Genomic DNA, 13,799 nt, shown 5'->3' on the forward strand with positions numbered 1-13,799 from the left:
ATTCACTGTGAATTTCCCATTGAATTCATGAATAAAGGATCAGGGCTTAGATTTTTTGCCTAAACAAATTCTACATCTGCATGCCTTCTTCCTCTCTCATACGTCCACAGTAATTTCCTGATTTCACACATCATTTAAAAGTTCCCTGCAGTGTTATTTTACTTGTATCTTTGCACTGCGACACTTAACACTGAGTTTTTCCTTTCTCTCCTTTTGCCCACCTTCTTGCCTGCTTCACCAATTTGAATCCAGTCCATATAACTTACCACAGTCCCACTCATCTGAGCTGTCGCTGCAATCTGCTTGTCCATCACACCAATGCTCACGTGGCACACATTCATGGTTGGCACACTCAACCTCATCCTTATCACAAAATGCTGCAAGGAGGAAAAACACAGTTCGCACTGAGAAAAAGAATAACCAACATGAAATGCACATAAGGACTGGAAAAAAATTTAGGGGAGAAGGTAGGCATGGAACAGATATGCAGCCCAGGGTTTTCCGTAGAATTCCTCATGCAGTTGATAAAAGAACTTTTTGTTGTCTGATACCAATGTCAACTCAAACTGAGCCTTCATTTTTCTTATTTTCTCCATGCAGATGAAAGTTGCAGAGCGGCAGGTGTATAATCTCCCTGTAAAGCCTCACTTCATCTCCATATCAGATATGTGTATATATACAATCTTTTTTTCCTATTTCAAGGAGTCTCCTGTTCAGCCAAGCTGGTCTTCTACCCCAGCTGCTTAACTGGGGAAAAGAAGCATGATGATGTGAAGGAGAAACATGGGGAATAGAGAGGGTTGGAGTGAGCAAGGAGACAGCAAGGATCCAGGGATGTGAACACCAGAAGACAAAAGGTGAGGAAAAAGAGGAATCGGTGCCAGAGAGTGAAAAAGAAACAGAGAATAACTATGCCTTTTTGTCTGTATAGAATGATTTTACAACCATTTGCTCTTGGCCACAAGATCCTAAAAATGCAACCAGCCCTTTGCAGAATTAAAGCCACAAAAACTCTTACAGCAGTTTTTTTCATCCATCATGTCAGGGCAATCTGGGAAACCATCACAGATCATTGTGTGCTTGATACAGAGCTTCTTCAAAGGACACTCCCAAAGACCCCTTTCTCTACAGCCTGGAGGCAGAAAAGCACAATTTTCAAATAATTGCATGCAATATCAAATCAACTATTTTATTTCTTCTTAATAATCTTGAAACATTCAAAATATTTTCAGTTTCGCCATTAATTTTAGAAGTTAACTAGAATAGTCACTAATGAAAAAATGGAAGGAAGATTGCCACAATGCATGTTTGTTAAATGGATATAAAATTTATCACACTGCTTTTAAAATAATAATCCATGCTGTGCTACACATGCTGTAAATAATGAATTAGGCATTAGCTCCCAAGTCTCAAGCCAGATCAAATCATTACTCTTCAAATGTTTTTATTATGTATGTAATAAATGTAAATGCAAAGGTAGATAAAGTAAAAATATTTACATTTAATATATAATCATATATATATATAAATCCTGAAATCCATGGCATATTTAAAAGCATATTATTTTGATTGCTCTGAAAGTAATGCCTTCTAGTTTTTCCTCCATGGAAGCAACAGCAGATAGAATACAATAACGCAACTTGATAGAGCAAATTTTCAGCTAAAAAGAACTATTTTTTAACATAGGAACCACCATGAGCCATGTATTTTTGCTAGTGATGAACAAAATCCTAGTGATGAACAAAATCCTACATAGCATGCTTGCAAAAATTTGCACCAGCAGGGATGATCCACTGTTTATATTGCAACTGCTGAAAATGCACCACTCACTGCACCACTGTGCTGACAACCACTCTTTTGCCTCCATAAACATTCATCAAACACTGATGAATGTCCATGGTGCAATTTTTTCCACATGGAGGAATTCGGTGACATCTGTCACACAGCAACAAAACATAATGGAATGTTGTTGGGAAGGTTCAACCTCTACTGCCAACCTGCTACATTCACCTTCAACATGAGCCAATATAATAAAATAGAAGTCATTACTTTTGGAGCAGCCTTTCTACACAGAATTTTGATCTTTCAAAATTAAATCCTGTGGCAGTATGGAATCCCAAAAAATAGAGCAGAAAAATGTAAATTTTTTTGGCAGTGCAGATACAAAACGTAATGCAGATCACAATGAAAGGTAGAGAGATACTTTAAGTGTTGAGTGTAAGCAGTTTTCTCAGTGTGATCTGGGCAGTCTGAAAATATTGGGAAGAACCTGTGAATGTATGAATATTCAGGAGGAGTCATTGTTAGGAAGGGAACAAACAGTATGATTGCCTTTTCAGGGTCCAGCTAACAAGCCTCACTTGTTTCTAGAGGAATATTCGTAACTGTGTCAAAGCGCTTTGACAGTGTAACTTCTGTTTGTCAACCACAGGAAATTTGGAATAGCTTGAAGCAGATTTTAGGAAAAAAAAAAATCTTTTCTCTTGTTTTATTTCACTACTTGTTTTTAACCAAGAAATAAAGCACCTTGCTGTGACACTAGTTGAACAATGGAATGCTTAGACATACTAATATTCTACACACCTGACATTCTGATTTTAGAGGAAATCATTAAAACCTGTTCTCCTGAATAAAATGGGTAGTTTGATTGCCTTGTTTGGTCTGTTCTAGAGCTGACAGTGCTAGTTCTCATTTTAATCCAAGCTCAAATTCAGGTGACAGTCTTGGTGCACCCTCAGTCAAATAGTTTTGATCTCTGCTCACACACTGCATTTGAAACAGCATCACTATTTTCTTGGATCTGGAACTGCAGCAATATATCAACATTAAGTCAGTAAGAATATATGCTTTTTCTGAGTATTATTTCAGAAGTGATTATTTTACTAATATGAACCAGTGAATCAACACTAGTTGATGTGATTACTGGAAGAATGTACCCAAGTTTAACTGTCACTGGATGTGCAGAGGGCTTTATTTATTTAGACTGAAGAAACCACATTAAAAACATTAAGCATACAGATAAATAAATATCCTTGAAACCATGAAACTAATTTCACATGACAAAAGACCGTTCTTGAATATGGCCATTTTCCAAGTCTCCTTCTTGATAATATTTGCAATAACCACAAATGAAAAATTAATTGAAACCAATTCTAATAAGGACCAAAGAATGTCAGTCATGTTAGGAATCTGATATGAAAGCAAAATAAAAAGCTTTTAAAAATCTAATTTATCAATCTTGCAGTTTTTGAGCTGAAGTGTTTACAATTAATTAAATTCATGTTTGCTTTTTCCCTTCATCGCACATTATAGTGCTATATTGTGAAATGTTCCATGACTCTGCAAAAGTTATTTTTGGGGGCACCATAGACAAATAGAGACAACTCTCAGGACAAAATTACATATTGAATTCCCTGTTCATTGCAGGGCAGTTGGACTAGGTGACCTTCCTTTAAAGGTCCCTTCCAACTCTGAAGATTCTATGGTTCTATGAATTCACTGTTAAACTCTACTTTTTTATTGGAAAGATTCTGCTTACTGTTTAGAGTACTCTTATTTCTCCTCTCTCTATACATCATGTACAACATACGTTGTTAATTTAATGATAATTAAACGGAAGTGAAAATGATGGTAGGAAAACTTGTCTGTATTTGTATTACAGGTACTCACATATGATTTTACCTTCGCCATCCTTCAAAACATGAAGTAATTAACCACTTGTTACCCATAAATATATTTGCCCTATAATTATTACTAGGTCCTTAATATGAAGTCCACATATTTTTATTAAGCTAAAAAACCAGACTCAGAATTCAGACTGGAGAAAATAGTGAAGGACAATACTTGTTTTGAATGTCACGTCCTCAGCATCATTAGCACTCTTTTAGGACCCTCTTCTGCTCTCTGCCGGAGGCATTGTTCAGCAGTCAGTAAATTAATATGATCAATTACAATCAAGCATCTTTAATACCACAAACTCTTCACTTCTTTCTTAATAATAATTTTAAGAAATTAACTTCCTCACACTTTTCTGAAACACACTAAAAGTCTCACATTCAAAACTCCGGTTCAAATTTTCTTCTCAATATCTAGAGATATTCAAGTCTTATGACTTCACTGTAGTTTCACGGATGAAAGTTCCCCTACAAAGATCACAAGGAAGTATGACAGGAATTCCTAATGAGAGGAGAAAGGGTGTGCTGAACACAGCTCCACTCTTCATGGGCAAAATATACTTTACTCCCATTAGAGTGTTCTATCATACATTTCTGGAAATGGTAGCTTAATCATCCAAACATGTAGCTAGTCTCTACCAGCCTCCTCCTCCCTGCACTGGGAAAATATTCCAAAGTATGAGATCTATGACTCTCATTAAAGCCACTTCAATTTAAGTGCTTGCCTAACTGTTTTTTAGTGCTATAAAATTTCAAACAATGAAACTAAGAAAATGTGAGCTAGTCATTTACATATGGGAAGATCAACACACAAGGAATATAAATGCATCAGAGATGGTTAATTCTGGAGCTCTACAAGGACTGTCTGTTCTTCAGTAACAACATTACCTCTGGTCAATGTAATGTCACTCTGACAGCTATAATTTCCCAGCAGATAGAGCTTTCCGTATTTATAGATGCTGATAAGAATTCTGCTGCTTGCTAGTGACATTCTGTCTAGACTACAGAGACAGAGAGAGATCTATTGGAAAAATTAATGTTACGTATTAGGACAATATTTCATTTATTAGGATAATAAAATTATCATAAAAGACACATAGAAATCAGCGTTCTAAGGAGTTAGAACAGTGACAGCAAAGAATATTTGTTGGAGAGGACATTCAAGACAATTGATTCAAAGGCAAAAAGATTATCAACTCTGAAATAATTACTCTGATCATCAGCTTTGCCTTTGAAATCCAAAACTGATCTAGATTTAAATCCTATTTTGATTATCATATCTCTCTCTCTCTCCTTTCTTTATTTTTGTAGGGGGAGGTAAATGGTGTAAAAGAGCAGATAGAATACAATCTTGATTTGAAAACTCCTTGAGGCTTAGAATACATTGATAAATTATGAATAGAATACAGTGATAAATTATGCCTTGATTATACCAATCATTAAAACAAGCTTCTCTTATAAAAGATAACTTTAGAGAAGTGACAAGCTTGAATTTTAATCTAGCTTCAGCTTTCAGATGCTGGATTTTTGTGTGTGTGTGTGCAGAAGAGTGTAGAATCTTTCATTACCACAGATATTTTGTCTCCTTAATGACTTACTTCAGCTCTTAATCTACTTTTTGTTAAAGAAACCAGACTATACAACTTAGCCCTATGCTGCCAGAATATTCAAATCCCTTACCCATCTTCACATCTTCTCTCTAAATTCTTTATGGTTTGTAATTGTTCTTTTTGCCCCTTGTAACAGGACTACATGCAGAACTCCCAGAAGCCAACACCTTATGGTAGGAAGTAGCATAAAATGCCTTCTCAGAATACTCCTGCTAGTACGTACAAGGAAACAGTGAACAAGATATTTGCTGCTTATTCTCAAACTCAACATGTCCCCTTAAGCAAAGAGCCAAGAGGTTTTCTACAATAGATTTACTCTGATACGTACCAGAGAAAAAAATCTCTGGTTATCACTTTATACTTACACCCATGCCTAAAGGTTAGCCGGAATCCACTAACCATGTGCTAATACATGCCTTGTGTTAATATACCACAGTGAGAATGTTTCTACACATACGTTTAAAACTGCATTTACAAATTCAAGTTATAAACCCCTAGGAAGATTATTTTAGCTCATTAGAATTTCCAGCAATATCACAAGAATTAAATTTGCAGCAGTTTTTATCTTGATTACCGCATGAATAATCAGATATCATAGGACAAAGCTAGCAGAATCTCAATAATCAAATATAGTAAATTGTGTTGACATTGATAAAGAAGAATTCTTGCTGAAGTATTTTTACAGTCACTAGTCTTTAAAAAATTGCTTTCAAATACATTTTGTCTTGCAGAAAAAGGGGCTTATTCTGTGAACCATCATGCTACGGTTCAATTAAGTGAAGAAAAACAAAATATTCCCTAATGACTCAGCTACTCTTCATTTGGAAAGTACCCTCCAACACATATAATTTATTTACCACAGCTGTCTTCATCACTGTCATCCTCACAGTCAGCTTGACCATCACATCTCCTGGATGCCAGGACACACCTCCCTGAACGGCATTTGAAATGGCTGGGTGAGCACTCTGTCAATGACAAGGAACAGACAGAAAAAAGACTCCACAAGCTGAAAGCTTAAGTTTAATCATCATGTCTGTAGTTATTTATTACTGTGACTATTTTAGAAGGATAAATGACAGAAACAGAAACCTTGTGAAACTATAAATTGGAACCGTGTATTAGGTAACTATTCTTAACAATTGCACTGTGAATGGGGTGGAATGCTATTTGCCATACTGACCATGTTGTGCCAAAAGTTTGCTTTTCCACTCCTACATACTGCTTTATAATAATTAGTAATTCCTTTCCATCAGACTTTTGTTGAATTTTTTTCCTTGTCTCTCAGTCCCATGACGTAGGATTTAATTACTATGGAGTTATACATTTTATACAACTCCCCAGATTATGTATCTGCACATGGACTTTACTTGAAGAAATGATACTTATTGCTACACTTGCCTCAGTGACTTCTCAGAATGCTTCACCACACTTATTAACAATAAATTTTCACTAAACAAACTACAGACCAAATAGCTATTACTCATTGCTTTCTCTAAGCAAGATCAAAAACTGTGGAAAGATTGTCATCACCGTGTAGGTGAGTGGGAGAAAAAAGGTAAGAATTATCTCTATATTGGCACACATCATTTTTCAGTTTTCCCAGCATCTTCCCCAAGTAAAAGAAAAAGTAGGTCAGAATCTCCACAGACCTCACATGAGATGAGCATGGCAGAAGAAAAAATTGCACAGTCACCCTTAATACATCAACAAAGAAGATGTAGAATAATGTACAGCAATTCCATTCTTTTCTTCCTTGTTCATACTCATGAGTAGTGTTATTGCTGAACTCAAGAAAATGAAATACGTCAGTTGCTACTGACTTGACACAACCCTTTTTTAAAAAACAATAATCACTTAAAAAAAGAGCAAAAAATTGCTAGCAAATATGCTAGATTTACAGCATTTCTCTCAGAGATGTCATGGGACTTAGCTTTTTTAAGATTGCTAAGACTTCTCTTCCTGATAGAAAATCATTATATCATCTAGACAGGTTTTAAAAAGGAAGCACAAATACAAAGTAGTACAAGTAGTAGGTGTGGTGTCAGCCTGAATTTTCAAACACTGAATTTCAAAGATTGACGGCAGTTGATGCTTACAAAAACTTCCTCTTATCTGCAAACAGTAGGTGTGCAAATTCTCTGATAACTGATTTAGAATCATTACTACAGTTATCAGACAACATGAATATTTTAAGTCACTCTACATGACCTATAATAATTTAAAGGAGAGGTATAAAAACAAAACCAACCAAAAAAAAACCTCCAAAACCATAAACCAGTATCTTCTAAAACACAGTCTCTAATTTCTACTCTACGTACCTTCAACATCTTCATCTGGTGTCAGACAAGTTTGGTTGTCTGAGTTCTCATCTGGAAACTGAGTGCAGTCAGTATCCTCCGGCCACTGCAGACCTACAATCCCAAGCACAGACTCACAGCGTTCCTTAGACTGTACACATAATGTCCTGAGGAGACAAAGTGGAGTTGCATAGGATAACTGAGAAGAAGTCTTAGAAATTACCATGTTTTAGAAATCAATAATTCTAGCCAAATTTACAGGAGATGATCAAGGAAAAATCAGTTAAATGGATTTCTATATGTGAATATAAACATCTATAAAGAGAGATACATTGCTTCTGTTGAAACATGAGTTTAAATTACTGTACATAAACTATTATCTGAGTTATAATAACCAAATATAATTACTTACAAATATTTTCTCTTCCATGAGGACGGTAGCAAAACTTTTATAAGAAACACTGTTCTCCATCAAGGAAAAAAAAGTCAAACATATTTTGTACCAATAAGATGTTACCTCTTCTGATGATGCTACCTCAGATACCACTGCACCATGCACATCACCTAAAGAGCAGTATAGTGCTGAAAAAAAGCTTTGTCTCTGACAAATTTTAAGGTTTATAAGAACAGGCAGTTCTAAATATTTTCAGATGCACACAGTGAATACAGTGTAAGAACTGCAGGGATGAAATACTCTTACTCAGACATTTCTGGAAATGCTGGTTCCAGAAAGACAACGTATTTAAACTTGCAAGCAAAAGAGCAAATAACTCCTCAGGAAGTTCAGTAACATTGAAGCACAAATCACCTTAGTCGTGTACTTTCATTCAGAGCAACAAAAGCTTCTATCACATCTAGAAAAAACACGAGTGTAGACCTTCTGTTGTCTTTTTTTTTTTTCTTATCATAAAAAACAGGACTAATCACATAAATGTATTTCATTCCATCTATACTGATACCCTGTGTCTCAAGTGTCTCAAATTAAACAACATCAAATGCCTCAAATTTACAAAGCAAAAATGCCTCATTGGAAATTCTCCTGTTAGTTTAACAATTCTTTTAAACATTTAATGACTCCTTTTGCCTGGAATTGCTGCTGATGTGCTGTTCAGTGCAACATTCTTGAATCTGCAGTATGTTGAATTCATCTTTGTCTCAACTGTCTCTTTTTTAAGAGAGTTCAATAGTGTCAGTATTAACCGTATTGGTATAACCAGCTATGGTATCAGTTTCAAATGCTGCTTTTTACTTTGGTGGAATATTAACTATGCAATCTGCAATGAGAACCTCAACATTCTTTTCACTGCTCCCTCTAGAAGAAACATACCACATATTTGATAGATGACTTGCCTAAGCTTTTATTAAAAATGTTCCTACTATTATAATTTTATATACATACACATTTATAATTTTCTTTATCTGACTCATAGCTCTCCTGATAAGCTTTAAATCCATTGCTTGCTGGTTCAGCCCCCAAGAACCTGGTGAATTATTTCCTCATAATAGTTCCCTTTCACCTTTTTGAAGACAATAGTGTCTCTCCATTATTGTGTCTCCTCTCTAGACTCAGCAATGCATTCAACTGTACCTTTTAGATCGTATCTTCCACATCTGTAATTGCTTAGACTTTCTTCTACTGCTTCAAAGAAAGTCCTTCTTTGTTCCTATATTTTGAAAAATATTCAACCACAGGATCATCTCCATTTCTATTTTATTTTCAGTTTCCCTTGTGTCATTTTTAGCTTGCTTTGTATTGAAGTTGATTGAATTTTTCAGTTCTTTCTTCTTGGAACAGCACATCCTATCATGGAAAGCATTTTTTTCCTTTCATCATATTGCCTTTAACTTTTGACCGGTTTTTGTTGCTGTTGTTATTGTTTTGTTTATATTTGTTTGGTTTTTCTTCTCCTGCAAGCTTGAAGAAATGGAGTGACCAAAACCTAGCATATAGGTCTATTTAGGTTCAACAATCAATTAAAGGATCTTTTTTAATTCTTGAGAAAACAAGACATTATCATTCTTCTCAAATTTCATTTTGTTGTGGGGATTACACAAAGTAGAGCCAATGTTTTTCTGCACCAGGTTATTCAACATTGATTTCAGCAGCTAGAATGAAGACATCAGTGCTGCACTATGTTGTAATTGCTGTGTATTTTATTTACCACATACTCTGTAGAGCAGAATACAAAGCGTATTATACAAAGCGTATCTAGCCTGTAATTCTAAAATGATGCTTTTAGTCTGTTAATAGCTTCTGAATACAGAGTACAGGCTGAATTCTATTAGCATGTCCACATGAAATGAGACAAAATGTACCAAAGAAAATAGTCATGTAACTGCAGCCTAGTTAATCAATGTCAATTCATTTATATCTAGTTTGATATGACATCATTTTGTCTTTCCTTTAAGAGTCTTCTCAATATAAAAAATGCTGACTCACACCATTTTATTACCTCAAGTTTCCGAATTGCACAGATTATTTTATTCACTGATGACTAAAAACAAATGAAATAATAATACTGTGATTATATTAAAAAAAAAAAAAAAAGATCTTGTTAGCTGAAATATCTGAACTGATTCTGTCATTCACATGTTCTCTGCATATTTCTGGACAAGACTGGCCTTTTTCAAGAGCTTGCCATTCAGTTGTCAATCTGTGGTAAAAGAATTAAAACTTAGGTCATCTTCAAAGCAGTGCTTATCCCATGGCACATGGAAGCCTACTGGAACGCTTTTAGGGTTAAATGCTAATTTGTAATATTTTTACTTTTTAAATCCTTTCCACATTTCTTACTGAATTTCACATTTGGAGTATTGGAAAACTAAAGAAATTGACAACAGACTTAATTTTTTTCTTTCTAAACTCCTTAGTCAAAACTCATCTCAAAAAACCTGCAGTTGTGATACTGTCAACAAATCAACAACTGCATGAGTGGACAAGGGAAGAACCACTGGTATCATTTATCTGGATTTCAGCAAAGCCTTTAACATGGCCCCTCACCACATCCTTCCCTCCAATTTGGACAGATATGGGTGGGCTGTTTGATGGACAAAAAACTGGTTACAAGATCTTACCCACAGAGTGGTGGTCAATGGCTAAATGTCCAGATGGAAATCAGTGATGAGTGGTATCCCTCAGGGGTCATTACTGGGGCTGATTCTCTTTAATATCTTCAATGACACTGACAGTGGGATAAAGTGTCTGTTACAGTTGACACGTCCAAGGGATGAGATGCCATCCAGAGAGACCTACACAGGCTTGAGCAGAGGACCCAGGTAGATCTCATGAGGTTCCAACAAAGCCAACTGCAAAGTTTTGCATCTGTGTCACAGCAACCCCACACTATCAATAAAATCTGGGGGGCAAAAGGATTGAGCATAGTCCTGCTGAAAAGGGCTTGGGGCTATTGGTGGATGGCAACCTGGACATGAGCCAACAATGCCGCTCAGAAAACCAACAATATTCTGGGCTGAATAAAAACAAGTGTAGCCAGCAGATTGAGGGAAGAGACTCTGCTCCTTTGCTCTGCACTGGTGAGACTACACCTGGAATAGTGCATCCAGATGTGGATTCCTCAGCACAGGAGAGATGTGAGAGCCACAAAAACTATCCAAGGGATGGAACACCTGTCCTCTGCAGACAGGCTATGTGAGGTGGAGCTGTTCAGCCTGGAGAAGAGAAGGCTCCTGGGAGACCCAAAAGTAGCCTTTCAGTATCTAATGCAGGACTATTAAGAGAAATAAGGGAACATATTCTTCAGCAGTCTGCTGTAATAGGGCAAGGGAAAACTGATTCAAACTAAAAGAAGGGAAATTTAGGTTTATTATAAGAAAAAAGATTTTTATGATACGGGTAGTGAAGCACTGGAACAGGCTGTCCAAAAATGTGGTGGATGCCCCATACCTGGAGACATTCAAAGTCATGTTGGACATGGCTAAGCAAACTTATTTAGCTGTAGATGTCACTGTTCATTACAGGGAAGTTGGACGAGAGACCCTTTAAAGTTCCCTTCCAACTCAAATGATTCTATGATCAATCAAATTATTTTGATTTTTCTATCAGTGAAAGAGTACACTTCACAAAGCAGTGAAATCACTCCATTCTAGAAGGAGAAAGAAATACAAGGCTAATTTAAAAAAAAAAAAATGTCATTATAGATATGTAGTGGCTATAAAAAAGATCTTTCAGTTCTAGGATTTGAGATGTTACATATTCAATATGATGTAAATATGATGTTAGTCCTGCTTTGAGCAGAAACTTTGGATTTCCAGAGGCCCTCTTCAAACTAAACTATTCTATGTTTTTTATTAGTTTCTCTTCATGTTTCTGTTCAATGCTTTAAATTTGAAGACTATTGCTATTTTTCAACTAGATTGCAATACTTTCTAAAATCTGTTAGCTAGGTATGTAGCTGCTAAAGCCTATCATTTAATTTTAGTCTCTGTATATTAGAATGAGTCCAATGTTTTTTACACATCATAGTGATTTCTTTAAAAAATAAAGACTAACTTTTTAAACACACAAACCTGAAACAGAGCTTGCACAAACCAGGTCTCTAACTTCACATTTTATGTAATATTAACACCTACCTGGTATGTCCCTAAGTGAGAATACATCAGCATCTTAGTAAATTTCCCTGTGTCTCAATCTCAACTCATAACATGAAGGTATATATCACTGGACAAAGAAACGTTATTTATTTGTCAACAAATGCTACGTGGTAGGAATCCTTAGGAAATGTATTGCAATTTTCAGTGCGATTTCTTTCAATGCACTAAGTGTTGATCCACATGGGCAGGGCAGGGCAGACCAAGAAATGAGAGAAACAGAGCGTGAGAAGGAACAGATCTCTTTTGACATAACTCTTAAAGGTACAGTGATATTAATTGCTGAGGGTGGAAGAAAAGTTAATCTGACAATATATTTTATAACTATCCTCTAATTCAGAAAGTTAATAATGCATTAAAGTCTTTATTGTTCTTATTAGTATTTGGCTCTGGCTTTCCATAGATAAAGTGTTATACAAATGCAAAGTAGTATTATAAGAAATTTCCAAATCTGATTAATTCATTCTGTTTAAATATCTATCATAATAATGCAATTCTAATCAAACTGAAGTGGGAAATTCTCCATAATAAATAGCCAATCTATACATTTTGACAATTAATAGAACTTCTGTTCCTCTCCTTGTTTTATATACTTCAGAAACTTCTTCCCTTCGAACTGCAAAACAAAATTTCTGGCATATACAATGAAGGCAGAAAATTTAATATGATAGACAATGGCAGTTAAGAAATAAATTAAGTATAGTATAGTACCTGCAAGGTGGGATCCGTTGATTTGTATGGGGGTCACATTTTGGTACTAAGATTGTACAGGCAAAAAACATAAGGTACTTGTAGCAGTTGGTCTGAACCAAGGCTGGGAAGAGAGAAGACTCCCAACTGACAGAAGCTTCTTTCTGAGTCCTGTGCCCCAGGTAGTTTGGGTAGCTAGTATAGTTGTAAGGCAAGTTCATACAGAGTTCCAGAGTAATTGGTTCACACTGACCTTTCACAAAAATAAAACCATTTAAAAATTAAAATTAAGAAACATGTTTCAAGTTTAAGTGAATTATAGAAGAAATAACACTAACACATTTCCTACTGGTGTGCTACGCTACATGTCTCAAACTGACAAGGCAATTATCAACGATAATGATAGGATCATCGGGTACTTGAGCTTAGAAGTGACCAAAGGAGCTCTGTAGTCCAACCTCCTGATCAAAGCACGGTCAGCTCTGAGGATAGGTGAGGTTTCTCAGGCCTTTCTCCAGTCAGATCATGAAAATTTCTAGGGAAACAGACTATATATAAAATATCTGTATAGAAAACAGAATATTATTTCCCTTTGATTTTGCATTCCAAATCTTGCATTACAAGATCTGCAACAGTCTTGGAATCTTCTGATATATGAAGGAGGAATGCGGACAAATTGCAGAAATACTGAATAAAAGGGTATGAATGTGAATAATTTAATTCAAGTAAGATATAGTTAGTAATAATGGGAATGATAAACAAGGGCAAAATAAATGGCTAGCAGTCCATATGGTTACACAAACTACAGCTACAGTATATAGGAATAATCAATTTTCAGATGGGTTATTACATACTGAACTGTCTGAATAGCTGGGATTTAAAAGATTGAACAGATTTTGCATTTCTTCCCAAATTTGCAA

At 35.6% G+C, this 13,799-nt stretch overlaps 1 protein-coding gene across 2 annotated transcripts in view; it reads right to left on the reverse strand.

Annotated features, from left to right (window-relative positions):
- Positions 1–13,799, reverse strand: part of CORIN (corin, serine peptidase) — a 124,325-nt gene that overhangs the window by 23,608 nt on the left and 86,918 nt on the right. For both annotated transcript variants that reach the window (XM_052681919.1, XM_052681918.1), the window contains 5 exons: positions 12,901–13,132; positions 7,603–7,748; positions 6,142–6,249; positions 1,019–1,132; positions 267–377 (listed from right to left, as the gene is read on the reverse strand). In XM_052681919.1, coding sequence (XP_052537879.1) covers positions 267–377; positions 1,019–1,132; positions 6,142–6,249; positions 7,603–7,748; positions 12,901–13,132 — 711 coding nt within the window. The remainder of the gene's footprint in view (positions 1–266; positions 378–1,018; positions 1,133–6,141; positions 6,250–7,602; positions 7,749–12,900; positions 13,133–13,799) is intronic.

This window comes from Tympanuchus pallidicinctus, unplaced genomic scaffold, assembly GCF_026119805.1.
Source record: "Tympanuchus pallidicinctus isolate F22 unplaced genomic scaffold, pur_lepc_1.0 scaffold2, whole genome shotgun sequence".
Lineage (NCBI taxonomy): Eukaryota > Metazoa > Chordata > Aves > Galliformes > Phasianidae > Tympanuchus > Tympanuchus pallidicinctus.